The sequence below is a fragment of the Lachnellula hyalina genome (assembly GCF_007821495.1).
Source record: "Lachnellula hyalina strain CBS 185.66 chromosome Unknown contig00033, whole genome shotgun sequence".
NCBI classification, from domain to species: domain Eukaryota; kingdom Fungi; phylum Ascomycota; class Leotiomycetes; order Helotiales; family Lachnaceae; genus Lachnellula; species Lachnellula hyalina.
The window spans coordinates 144,431-157,253 of NW_022157147.1; the positions used below are offsets into that span (position 1 = coordinate 144,431).

At 46.1% G+C, this 12,823-nt stretch overlaps 4 protein-coding genes across 4 annotated transcripts; 3 read left to right on the forward strand and 1 right to left on the reverse strand.

The window, feature by feature from the left end:
• Positions 1 to 181: 181 nt before the first annotated feature.
• On the reverse strand, positions 182 to 1,516 carry pfa4 (Palmitoyltransferase; the record flags this gene model as incomplete). The annotated part of the gene is made up of 2 exons (XM_031148652.1): positions 182 to 1,094; positions 1,143 to 1,516. 2 exons carry the CDS (start codon positions 1,514 to 1,516, stop codon positions 182 to 184), a joined length of 1,287 nt encoding a protein of 428 aa, XP_031007091.1.
• Positions 1,517 to 2,403: 887 nt separating this feature from the next.
• On the forward strand, positions 2,404 to 4,186 carry FUS6_6 (Efflux pump; the record flags this gene model as incomplete). The annotated part of the gene is given in 2 exon segments (XM_031148653.1): positions 2,404 to 2,892; positions 2,903 to 4,186. 2 exon segments carry the CDS (start codon positions 2,404 to 2,406, stop codon positions 4,184 to 4,186), a joined length of 1,773 nt encoding a protein of 590 aa, XP_031007090.1.
• A 296-nt stretch (positions 4,187 to 4,482) lies between these two features.
• Positions 4,483 to 6,447, forward strand: YchF1 (Obg-like ATPase; the record flags this gene model as incomplete). Its single annotated transcript, XM_031148654.1, has 10 exons — positions 4,483 to 4,701; positions 4,961 to 4,998; positions 5,091 to 5,303; positions 5,357 to 5,379; positions 5,433 to 5,539; positions 5,605 to 5,676; positions 5,735 to 5,990; positions 6,050 to 6,291; positions 6,340 to 6,376; positions 6,428 to 6,447. 10 exons carry the CDS (start codon positions 4,483 to 4,485, stop codon positions 6,445 to 6,447), a joined length of 1,227 nt encoding a protein of 408 aa, XP_031007089.1.
• Positions 6,448 to 7,519: 1,072 nt separating this feature from the next.
• ANK3_0 (Ankyrin-3) lies at positions 7,520 to 11,782 on the forward strand (the record flags this gene model as incomplete). The annotated part of the gene is made up of 5 exons (XM_031148655.1): positions 7,520 to 8,417; positions 8,757 to 9,255; positions 9,431 to 9,972; positions 10,115 to 10,565; positions 10,720 to 11,782. The coding sequence occupies 5 exons, from the start codon at positions 7,520 to 7,522 to the stop codon at positions 11,780 to 11,782; spliced, it is 3,453 nt and encodes a 1,150-aa protein (XP_031007088.1).
• Positions 11,783 to 12,823: the final 1,041 nt, after the last annotated feature.

Consider the following 12,823-nt stretch of genomic DNA (forward strand, 5'->3'; position numbering starts at 1 on the left):
TACCTTATATAAATCCCTGAACGAAGGCTGAAGTTTGGATCAAAAGAAAGTCATGGGATGGGGTAATCTCCGCGGTTGGGGGCGGTTCAAGAAAGTATGCTGGGACTGTGATTGCTGAAACGAAATGTAGGACCTACCATATGATGCACTCCCACATCTAGATTTGGAGCGTATAATCAACTTATTCATGAGCTCTAGTCTTCCGCCTTCGCAACAACTCGCCCAGAGGTATCTCATCCTCAGATAAAACTTCTTCCTCTTCGTCGACGCCATAATCTCGAAGTCGATCGCCATCTGAATTCGTCCAGCCCTCTTGTCCATCCATGCCCTCTTCATATTCGCTCTCATAGTCGATCTCGTCATTATCACCCTCGTCGCCCCTACTCTCCCCATTTCTCTTCGCGTAATCATCCCTTTGTCGTCTTTTGAACGCTTCTTTTTCCTCTTCTACGCTCCCATACTCTCTCAGTACAGCACTCTCGCCCAAAGTGTGATTTGTTCTCGGCATCTTATCAGGATCTGGAGGAGGCCACGTTTTGTCTTCCTCCTCAAATCCATTGACTTCCCAATCCGCAGCATCCTTGATATCAGGGGCTCCGCCAAAAGGCATAAACCACATTAACACATTACTCGTCCCCATCCCCTGACACAAGTTGTTCCAAATGCCGATATCATATGGGAACTCCTGCCTTTCGATACGCATTCTCTGCCCACCGTTGGCATACACGTAGCCCCCCATCTTCTTCGCACGTTCAACAAGAGCTTCATGCCGCTCAATCTCCCAGCTTTCTATCTGACTTGTATTTGCACCCAAGCTGTAGGTCGCGCGGATTAGGAGAACGGAGAGCGTGAAGAGGGTGAAGTTGTTGACTATCAAGAGCACGAGCAGGTACGCCATAGCCCAGATTGGAGGGCCGAGATAGGCGGGTAGGTCGCGACTGTCCCAGATGGACGAGGCGCGTATGAAGAGATGGTAGTCTAAGATGGATATGCTTATTACGGCATAGAGGACGAAACGCAGGAAATGTGGAAAATTTGTATGGGATACGCAGTTCGATGTCCAAGGACAGTGGTGGTCCATTTTCGGGATGCATCTTGAATATGTCAGTATAAACTAGACAATGAAGGGCAGATAGAACTACCTTTGGCATTTTGTGCAGTGATGTGCTCGGGGCGGCTTGACAGCTTTGCACTTCTTGCACCATCGTATCCCCTTTCCCAATTTGACATCGCGTTCACGCTCAATGTCGTCCTCTTCATCCTCACTCCCATCCGAAGTAACCTTCTCTACCCATCCCTTTGGCCCCGGATCCACAGAGCAAGCCCTTTCATAACACCACCATATCGCCAGCACAAAAGCATTGAACCACCAGAATTCTGGTCCCTGCAAAGGAGCGGGCTCAATGTAATAGAACAGGTATTGAGACGTGTACGCCAGAAAGATAATGAGGAGAGATACAGCAGGTATCGCTAGGTCCTCAATGGATTGGATACGAAAAGGGAGGTGTAAAGGCATACCACCGCTACTGTTATCATGTCACGAAAGTGTTTGGTTGATGTGATGCGTGGGAATGATATTCGTCCAAGGAAAGCGGCCAGCCTTGCAGCCTTACCACAAGACCCCCAAGAGTACCTGGCCTGGCCTGAGTGTGGTGTACTGGCTGCTTACATAAGCCTCCAGACCACAAAACTTCACTTCGGTTCGGTCGGTCTCACTCCTAGTGCTCGTGGCGCTCTACACATTTCAATAATATATACCTCCGTATGCAATCATCCTCTTATGCTAGCATCCAGCTATAATTCGACCATCTTATGATCTACCTATTCTAACCTCTGCCTACCTACTGGCACTCTCACAGAGAAAGTTCTAAGTCGGTGCAATCTTTCTCCGCACTTCACGATCCAATGATTGGTCATAAACGCGATCGGCTGAATACTTGTACCGCTTGCATCCTTCAACAATGGAATTTTTGAAAGACATCGATAACTTGCAAGTTTCATTGTTTACTAGGCTGAGAGCAAGTGTTTCTCGCAGTCATAGCCTGTCTTCCTCCGAATCTTCGGATTCGGACCCTCGGTAACTACTTCCCACCAGTACGGAGGTTTACTGTGTGCCGGAACCACCGTAGCGTGATCATATTTTGTATCGACGTTTTTAAAACACAAACAGACGGCTCAATTATCCTCCAAGGTGATGTAGCCATTAATAATCCAGAACGAGTGGGTATTTGTCCTCAAATTTCTTTGTATATAATAAGGGTGTCCAAGTGCACATAGATCAAACCCCCTTTCTGAGTACGTCTTTCAACAAATATTATTGTCTGATAAATCCTTATATCTTGCGAGAAAAGTCTCGTTGAAGCTATTCGGTAAGGCTTCTTGTATCAATCCCTTATCACAATTATGTCAGGAACCCCTTCTCAGCAGGTCCCCCTCTCCAAGGGGACGGACTCGGAAATTTCCCTCCCCTCAAACGACACCCCAGTGTTACCAGCGCTTGAAACAGTAAAGACAGACTTTAAGCCCTCGACGAGTTTCTTGCTAGCATTTGCATCATTGATGATCATCACCCTCGCAGCAGCTATCGATGCAACCTCACTCAGTATCGCCCTTCCCATTATCACCACAAAACTTCGTGGCACTGCTATTGAGGCATTCTGGTCTGGCACATCGTTCTTGGTTACATCCGCAGTGTTTCAACCGGTCATTGCTGGCTTGAGCCATGTTTTTGGACGGAAAGAACTCGTTCTTAGTTCGGCGTTGTTCTTCGCTGTTGGATCTATTGTTGCAGCGGTCGCTACAAACTTCACCATGATGCTTGTTGGGAGATCCATTCAGGGTATTGGAGGAGGAGGAATTCTCGCACTTGGTGAAGTTATCATCACAGACCTTGTTCCCTTAGCTTCTCGAGGAGGCAAGCTACCTTATCTTGACCTGTGATTCACTGGCTGACATGTTTCCAGCATATTTTGGCTATCTTGGATCGATATGGGCGATAGGCAGTGTAACAGGACCCCTTATGGGAGGTGCCTTTGCGCAAAATGTCTCCTGGCGTTGGATATTTTGGATCAACCTACCATTTATTGGTATCGGAACAGTCGCCATCATCTTCTTCTTGAAATTAGACAAATTGCCTGGAAGTATCACAGACAAGATCAAGACATTCGACTGGGTCGGATCTGTCATTTTTGTTGGCTCAACGGTTGGGTTTCTCATCCCTCTAACCTGGGGAGGAGTCCAATATCCCTGGGATTCATGGCGAACGCTTTTCCCTCTCCTCGTGGGTGTCGCTGGCATTGTCGGCTTTGGAATGTACGAATACTATCTTTTCCGTAGACGTATCGCCTCCCAAGACATGAACCCTATCGAACCCATTATCCGCTTCAGCATCTTCAACAACACCACTATGCTCATTACCTACTTCGAGACCATTATCCACGGCATCGTCCTATGGGCCCTTCTTTACTTTCTCCCTCTCTATTACGAAGCCGTAAAAGGCTACACCCCCATCATCTCCGGTGTTGCCATCCTCCCGGAAACCAGTCTTGTTGCGCCAATGGCAGTGGTTGTAGGCGTCGTCTCCTCCTTGACAGGACGCTACAGATGGGCTATATGGATCGGCTGGTTCCTTGTAACCCTCGGCTCTGGACTTCTCATTCTCCTGGAACCGGGCACCTCTATTCCCGGGTGGATTTTCCTCAACTTCGCAGTCTCAATCGGCACAGGCATGCTTTTCCCGGCCATGGCGCTTGCTATCCAAGCCGCTGGCCGTCCAGAAGATGCCGGTCATGCAGCGGCCTTTTACTCCTTCACGCGCGTTTTTGGTCAATCTGTTGGTGTCGCGATCGGTGGGGTTATTTTCCAGAATCAAATCAAGCAGAAGCTTCTTTCTTATGAAGCGCTAGCGCCTTTCGCGCAGCAGTATAGCAAGGATGCTACTGCTTTGATCAGCGTCATCAAAGGCCTGGCTGAGGGAACAGATAAAACGCACTTGATCAAGGCATATTCGGATAGTTTGAGCACGATTTGGATGGTGATGACTGCGTTGAGTGGGGTTGCGTTTGTAGCGAGTTTGTGGACGAAGGGTTTTAGTCTCACGCAAGAACATAACACGAAGCAGGGCTTTCATGCCGAGGAGAAGACTGCAGACCCTGAGGATGGAGGTGCCTCTCTGCGGACTGGATGAATGGCTTGTAGTAGGGAAGCTTTCTTGTTTGTGATTTCTTGGCATAGCGCGGCGTTGGGGAAGTTTGGATTTCATGATGATGGATCGAGAAGCAGTTGATAGAATATTAGATAAATAATTAACCACCTTTAAAACACATTCGACGGAACAAAACCCAATTATGAAATCTCGATTCCCCTCCTTCACATCCCGCCCCGCTCCACTCCACCCCGCCACGACAAATCCCACACAAAAAAGTCGTACCATATTTCTTCTCAGCCCAAAAATCCCCCCCCGTGCTCTAAAATTATTCCAAAATGCCTCCAAAGAAAGCAGCTACCGAAGAGACCAAGAACAATGTCGTCGCCTTTGGCCGCGTCCGAAAGAATCTCAAGATGGGGTGTGTTGGCCTCCCGAACGTGGGGAAGAGCTCACTTTTCAATCTTCTGACTGAGCAGAGTGCTGCCGCGGAAAACTATCCGTTCTGTACGATTGAGCCTAACGAGGCGAGATGTGCTGTTCCAGATGCGAGATATGTATGTTGAAGGCTATTTTTTTTCAATTGTGTTAGTGCCTAGCTGCGTGCGGGATGGTGGCATGTGTGGTTGTTCGTCTTTCTGAGACTTGGTTTTTGTACTAGATTGAGTAATTGATGATTTAGCCGCAGCTGGTGGAAGAAATTTATTTTTCGTTTTAGCTTGCGTTATCTTTTGCCTTGGAGGTCGGATTTAATCTTTTTACGTTCGAGTGAAGCTCCTAATCGTTGGAAAGGACTGCCACTAATGCTATCAAAAGGACTTCCTGTGCGATATCTGGAGACCACCGTCCATGTAGTAAGTGATATATTCCATAGACCGCGAGTCCTCTTCATGCCTCAAGAGCTCGAGTACGATTCTGTTTCTAAATGGGCTAATTCGTGGGACAGCCCCGCGTACCTTCAGGTAACAGATATTGCTGGTCTCATCAAAGGAGCGTCTCAAGGCGAAGGCCTCGGGAACGCTTTCTTATCCCATATTCAAGCTGTGGATGGAATGTTCCACATCGTGCGGGCATTCGACAATGATGAGGTGTTGCACGTTGATGATTCCATTGATCCTACGAGGGATTTGAGCAAGTTCTTCTGCTCTCTATCCTTCTTGTAATTTGTGAGGACGACGTTTAACATTTGTGTCTTTTAGATACCATCCAAAGTGAACTTTGCAAGAAAGATCTAGGTCTGTACCACCCTGAGTTCATACCGAAAGGCAAAGACTGAGCAGTGTCATAGACATTCTGGCTAAAACCATTATTTCCGAGGAAGCAACTGTCAGGAAAGCGGGTGGCAAGTTCAAGATGAACCCGTTGTTCCCAAGCACTACCACAAAGATCAAGGCGGTATGTGTAGTAGATTCTTCCGCGAAAACGATTAAGAGAAAAAAAATGAATACTTATCCATCCAGATGTTGGAACAAGATAAACCAGTCCGAGACGGTACTTGGACCTCTGCCGAAATCGAGCTGATCAATGAAAAGGTAAGTTTGTTGTCCGTTCACCCCTTATTTCTGGACTGGTAGATTTACTTCATTCCAGATGTCACTTATTACAACGAAGCCCGTGATCTACCTTGTCAATCTTACCATGAAGGACTACATCAGGCAAAAATCCAAGTACCTCCCCCACATCGCAAAGTGGGTCACTGAACATGGTGGGCTCCCTCGAGATGTGATTCCCTTCTCGGTAGAATTCGAAGAGAAAATCCACTCTTTCAAAGACGATCCTGCCGCACTAGAGGCATTCATGAAGGATATCAAAGTAAAGAGTCGATTGGAGAAGATCATTACTGAAGGTAAATAATACCGTTCTCAACATTGAAAATCGCAAGGATGCTTACTAATACATCAAAAGGGTTCACGAAGCTGGGACTGCAGTATTACTTTACAGCCGGCGAGAAGGAAATTCGATGCTGGACGATTCCACGCGGTTGTCTTGCCCCCCAGGCCGCTGGAGCCATCCACGGTGATTTCGAACGCGGTTTCATCAAAGCCGAGGTCGTGGCTTACCAAGACTTCCACGATTTGTGCGAGGGTGCGAAGAGCATGGCGCCCATCAAAGCCGCTGGAAAGTACCGTCAAGAGGGAAAGACATATGTAAGAAAAGTCGGAGACGGAATTGAGAATATGCTAACGATTTGATAGACTGTGCAGGATGGGGATATCATTCATTTCCAATTCAGTAAGTGCAGATGAATCGGGACAGAGAGATATAACTGACGAGTATTTCTAGATGTTGCGCCTAAGAAGTAGAAATAGACCATCAATTTAGACCAGGGGCATTTTGAGGAACGACTCAAGGTGTGTACCATTGATGTGAACTCATTCGAATGTCGATTTTGAAAGACAGGTGAACCTGAAAGAAGCGGTAAGTATTATAAGCTTATATGGAGCACGAGAAAAACCAAGTTGCAAATCTAGAAAGACAGACTAAAGTCGAAGGCAAACGGGACGGACCGAGTGACCCCTCCTAGTTGTGCCCCAAGCTTCTTCGAGGCCATTATTTTGCCCCAAAAAGAACAGACCTTTCCCCCCTTCTCTTTTTTATATGCTCAGGTGTTTAGATTTGCCCAATAAACCCCGCATTGTCGATTTCATTCTTCTTTAGTCTGTGGCTAAAAGTCCGAGAGTAAAGTATCTGCCACCACCACCACGCACCAAGTCGGATTCAGAGAAGAAATTATACACAGTAGAGCATCTATATCATATCGTTTCGTAATTGATAGATATGCAAAATGACAGGCAACTTACCTAGGTAATAACTTAAGTTAATAGGTATCGCTAATTAAGGAGGCACACTAGTGGTACTTTAGGTTACACGAACAATATCGACTCGGAAGAGTGAGAAATAACAAAGGAATAAATACTTCAAAAGGCATCAAGAAGGCTTATATGGCGTTTAAAAAGACAGTGACCCGTAGGTAGAAATATCCAGCGAAGTGAAGGTTGTCTCAAGGTGGTAACATGTATAGTAATTTAGCTATTTAGGTACTAATAGATTTGCAATGAATGCGATATTCGGCTGCCGTATAAGCTTTTTAACATCGCAACAACCTGCTTCTTGGTCACATTTTACCTCACACTACATTAGTAACGACGGCGAGAATGAATTTGCCTAGCTTTTCGCCATCGCAGGTCTGTTCTCTCTGTATCCTTCTTCCTTCATATAAAGCCAGTTCCAGAGCACTAGGCTGATGTGCTCAGCAGCGGCTGCCTACACCTTCGCGACAAATGTTGATGGAACCTTCGAAAACCTGAATTAGCTTCCAGCAGCGGCAACGAGGAATAAAACCAGGCAGAAAATGGCCCAATATTGATGGAGACAATGGGAAAACATCCGACCAGGTCGAGGTCGCGGTCGACGGATCACAATGAACGGCTCGAGCCGCAATTGTTACGCGCTGCGGAAACCGACGATGTGGAGAAGTTAAGTCGGCTTATCGCAGATGCAAAGAGCAAAGGACAGTTTCACGAATACTATCTACGCATTGCCTTGATACGAAGCTCGGATAAAGGCAAGATTGCAACGACCAAGTACATATTGTCTATAGGCGCACCGCCAGATGCAGCCTCGGAAAACCGATTGCCACCTCTCCTGCGCGCCATAGAGCAAGATCACACTGCAATTGTGCATTTGCTACTAGAATATGGAGCGGACCCGGAGACTGCCGATAAGAAATCTAGGACGGCGCTCATGACAGCCGCCTGGAAGAATCGTTGGCATATCTTGAATTCGCTGCTTGCGAAAGGCGCCGACGTTAATAGAAAAGACCGTACCGGACGGAATGTTCTCCATAATCTGGCCGCCGACAAAGTAATGGACTGGGGAGACTCTATCATCGAGCTTTTATTGAACCAAAATATCCATATTGATGGCGAGGAGGGCCAAGACATAGGTGGGCGTACCCCTCTGCATTGGGCATGTGTGACGGGGAAGAAACGGTTGGCTGAGCAATTACTCGCTCGACCAAAGGGACCCAAAGCGTACATAGATGCCGTGGATGGGCGTGAGAAGACAAGTCTGCACTTTGCAGTATCTCGCGACAGAGATGACATCGTCCAGATGCTTCTTGATTATGGAGCCAGTTTACACGCAAGGAGTGATGGAGGGTGGACACCTTTCCACAATGCGTGTCAAACTGGCTCCGAAAAGATTGTTGGTATTCTTCTAGATGCCGGGGCAGATATCAATGCAAAACTTCTTAATGGAATGTCACCTCTTCGTAAGTTCAGCTTCCATTGTGAGATTGCCACTCCAAACGTTTTGAATTGTTGTGAATTGTTCTCTTTGCGACATTTACCCGTTTCTCGGATTGACTGGCATGCAAAATATTGCAGTGTTCCACATCAAGTGAAAACCCCCTTTGGTGTATTGGAGGCTCAAAAATGCCTTGATATCCAGAGACTCCCAATTAGACTGGGAGATTTGCTATCACATTGAGAAACCTTGACTGTATGCATGCAGTAGCCTTTGTTACATTTCTCAATTTCACATCAAGTGACTCTCAGCTATTCTTAATCTATTTTCAAGATTTCATACTGACTCCGAGCCTAAATCTTAGACCTCGCAGCTGAAGGCGGCCATCTAGAAGTTGTCAAACGCCTTCTAAACTGCCAAAACATCAAAAGAGCGCCCCGAGATTCTTTCGGAAGTACGCCATTCTTACGAGCAGCTCAGAATAAGCATAAAGACATTGTTAAGCTTTTGTCTCCTGCCGATAACTTAAAGGCTATGTCCGAAGATGCTCTTGGCGCGGTCAAAGGATTCAGCGCTACGATTGTAGACTTTGGAAATTTCCACAACGGAAATCGTGTTTCAAGGAAGAGCGTTTTTGATGTGCTGTATGGCGACGACAAAGACAACCCCCGAAAGCCAGCTTTCACTATCATTCCTAACGATAATGCTACAGAGTTCAGGTGGATTCATTTACCATCAAACAATATGGCTTGGGTGGAAGCACTGCTTACGAAATTATTTATCGAAGAAGGCGCCAGTGATATTGATGGCTTTAAAGCACTCGAAAGATCTTTTAGCCATCAACATCGAGGACAGCAAAGCCAGTAAGCCAAATTCCCATACAAGAGGCTATATTTTCTATGTGAGCTCCGGAGCTGAGAGCTGTGTCAGGAGCTAAAGAAATATGTCTTGTAATATATAGGATCCCAGCTCCTGAGACAGCCCCTAAGCTCTGCTACCTAGACCAACATCATTTTTTGGTGCTAATTCGTTGGCCAGCTCGCACTTCATGAGGCCTTTATGCCAAAGTACTCCTAGAGCGCCACAAATTCCAGAAGTTGAACCCCCCAGCACCATGACTGAGCAGCCACCCCCAACTATTGTGCTCAACGGGGCTTCTACTTCAAATGAAAACCCACTTCCTCGGAATCTTACCCGAACATTATCTTCCGCTTCTGGCGATGATGAAAGTAAGCGGATGAAGACATCTGGGCAACATAGTAACAAAGACCAAGGCAAGGGCCTCCCAAAAGACAAGTCGAAGAAGGCAACGATCAAAGGCAACAAATATCCGAAAGCTGAATCGCAACCTTCGAACAAGAACCAACAACGTAAACCTAGTCATCCCTCAGGCCAGAGCAAGAACCCGCGTTCTCCAGCATTCCCCAGTCGGAAAGATGGCACGCACATTTCGAGGGGTAATGTCTACACATTCATGCCTTACCTTCACTTTGAGACCAAGAAGCGATGCCAAGAAATGCAGCTGGCAATAAAAGCCGCTGAGTCGATGAAGACTTCGCGCTCTCGGCATCCTCTTAAAGGTAAGATATTATGGATATCAGCTATATCCCATCCTGGCATGAACCAAGTGCTTCAATGCACAAGAGTGTCTTACAGCCTCTGAATCACTTCTACACATTCCGTTGAAGGGAAACATTAGAGCTAATGAATTTGCTTCCGCAGCCAGAACTTATGATGAAATGCTTATTCGAGCTCATTTGACAACCTCGACCGTCTCTCTGCATATACGGCGGACGTTAGACCAGTCATTTTATCATAACATTGACACACTTCGCCGCGATCAAGACCAGGTCGTTTACCGTTATCAGACAAAAGACAACCACTCTAAAGAAGAGATTGATCCTAAACTTGTAATGGTCGATCAGATGTGGATGTGGGTGCTAGGAAAAAATCTTGTTGTCACTGCTTTCCCACAACGGTGGCAGCAGCCTAAGAATGACCCTTTAAACGTTCTCGATAGCATTATCGAAGACGTCAACGACAAAACCCACGAGCCTGTTCGTTCCGTCCATGATCTTGCCATGATTGTCACGAGCCGCTGCACTGGAGTTTTTGACCGTCACCGAATGGGAGATGAGGACTACCAGTTTCTAGACATGTTTGAATCTTCCATGTAAGCATCTCTTTCAACCTTTCAACTATTTCATTCTCTTATTAAGACACATCCGCAAGCTTAAATGCCCATTCTCTAAGCCTCGGACTTCCCGAGGCATTCCCAAAGTCCCTCATCCATCTTGACTAGGTAATGCTGACTCTACAACTTGCAGTGGGAATGCTACGGATAGAGAAACAATACTATTCGAAGAATTCAATAGAGCTTCAAGGCAAGCTTCGGCGTGGTTGCAGCATCGTCGACACCTAAACTCTCTCACCAAACCTTCACAACATACGGCTCACCCTGACAACGACAAAAAAGATGGAGAGGATTATGCAGACTTAACGCGTGCACCTATCTTTGTTGACAAGATGCTTGATATCGGTCAGGAAACCGACTTACTGGCTGAAACAAAAGACATCCGCGACGAATTAAATATGATCAAAAAGGTCTTCGAAGATCAGCAGCATGTCCTCCCAGCTGTCGAAGCGTCGATATGCGACATATACAAGGACGAACAGCGGTCGCAGCAAGAAGTCAAGAAACGGTTCGCAGAACAGTTGAAGATAGTTGGGATGCATATCAAAGACATTGATCGCATGGACAAACAAGCTCAACGAATTAACCAGGGTATCATAGATATGCTAGACCTCAAACAGAAACACGCAAATGCTTTTGAAGCACGATTCGCACGCGATCAAGCTACTAGTACCGCCAGACAGAGCCAAACGATTATGGTTTTCACAATTGTCACGATTGTGTTCTTGCCTATGAGTTTTATTGCAGCATTTTTTACGATCAATATCCAGGAGTTCCCCGTAGACAGCAGTAACAATCTGCCGCTCGCATATGTTGGCAAATATATGTTTGGGATTGGATTGTCGATTTCCATCCCCATGATATTCATCGCATTTTATCTAGATGACATTGGCGGCCTGCTCAAGAACTTGAGGAACAGACTCAAGAACTCGAAAAGCAAACTAAAGCACTGGAGATGGGAGAAAAAGACAAAAGAAGAGTTCGGGGATGGAGAGACGGATGAAGGAGATCTCCAGACGCTGAGGCTCGATCAAGTGCTTAGCGGAGCGCGTAGTGCCAGGAAGAGCGTCGAAACTGACTTGATACGTGAGCGTCTTTCTGTGTCTGCTAGGCCGGTGACTGCGGGGTCTGCTCAGCGAGAAAAGTCTACGGGATTTAGAATCATAAGTAGTGATATTGAGAGCGGTTTGAGATGATGATAAACTGGGAGGAGCACATCTGAAGTATATACCACCATGTATTTCAACGAATCTAACGGCTGAGAAATATTACAGTATATATCTTTAGCGTGGGGTACCTTTTTTCCCGCTTCCTGTTGCTACTTCACTGGGCGAGCCACCACGACAAGCAGGCTTGCTCTTTCCCCAGTGGAGCATTCACTCCAAAACCCTCCTTCCAAGACCTCGTGCCCAGTAAATATAGAAAAATTATGCACGTGCACCTAAAATCACATTTAACTTATAAGCAAGCGTGCAAGTTTTTTACGTACAGACTGGCACTCGCGACATATTGCTCGACAATGGAGTAGTTACATTGTTCTTCATCCCGATAAGCATACAGTTCTAATCATTTCAATCGTCCAAGAGTTGGGCGAGCTAATGTATCAGCAGTCGCAGATCAGAGGAGTGTAGTCAATCGCTCGAGTAACGAACGAAAGTTTGCATTTGACAGCTAATATCATTTTGACCGAATTACGGTATATCCGATGAAAACCATTCCCTTCACTTGTGATATGGAAACTTGAGAAAAGGGAGGATGGATTTAGGATTGGAGAAAAATGATGATTTGCGTAAAAAGAAGAGGTTAAAAAGATATCTCTTGTCGCAAAGTGGAAATTGTAAGTGTGAATGTCATTTGAGAATAGGAGAGATGTTGAAGGTGGTCGTTGGACTATATACTTGACATAACATAACTTTTCAGATACTGACGAGCTTCTCTTTCTAAAATGACTTTGGTAAAAGCAGATACCTTCGCAGAATAAGTGTATATTAGAGCGACGAAGCCGTGTTCGGTTCTTGGTCACAAATTCAAGCAAATGAGTGTCGAAGCATATTGCTGTCGAATCTATTCGTCTCTCGTTACACACGCAATTGTTCCGTGTTTTATCTTTGACTACATGTATTGCCTTGCTTATATCCCATAAGGAGCGAGGATATAGCATAACCTGAGATTCTCGCCGGAAGGCTTGATAGAGAGTGCTACTAAGGGGAAAAGTTGGTCGCACAAACCTCACTGTT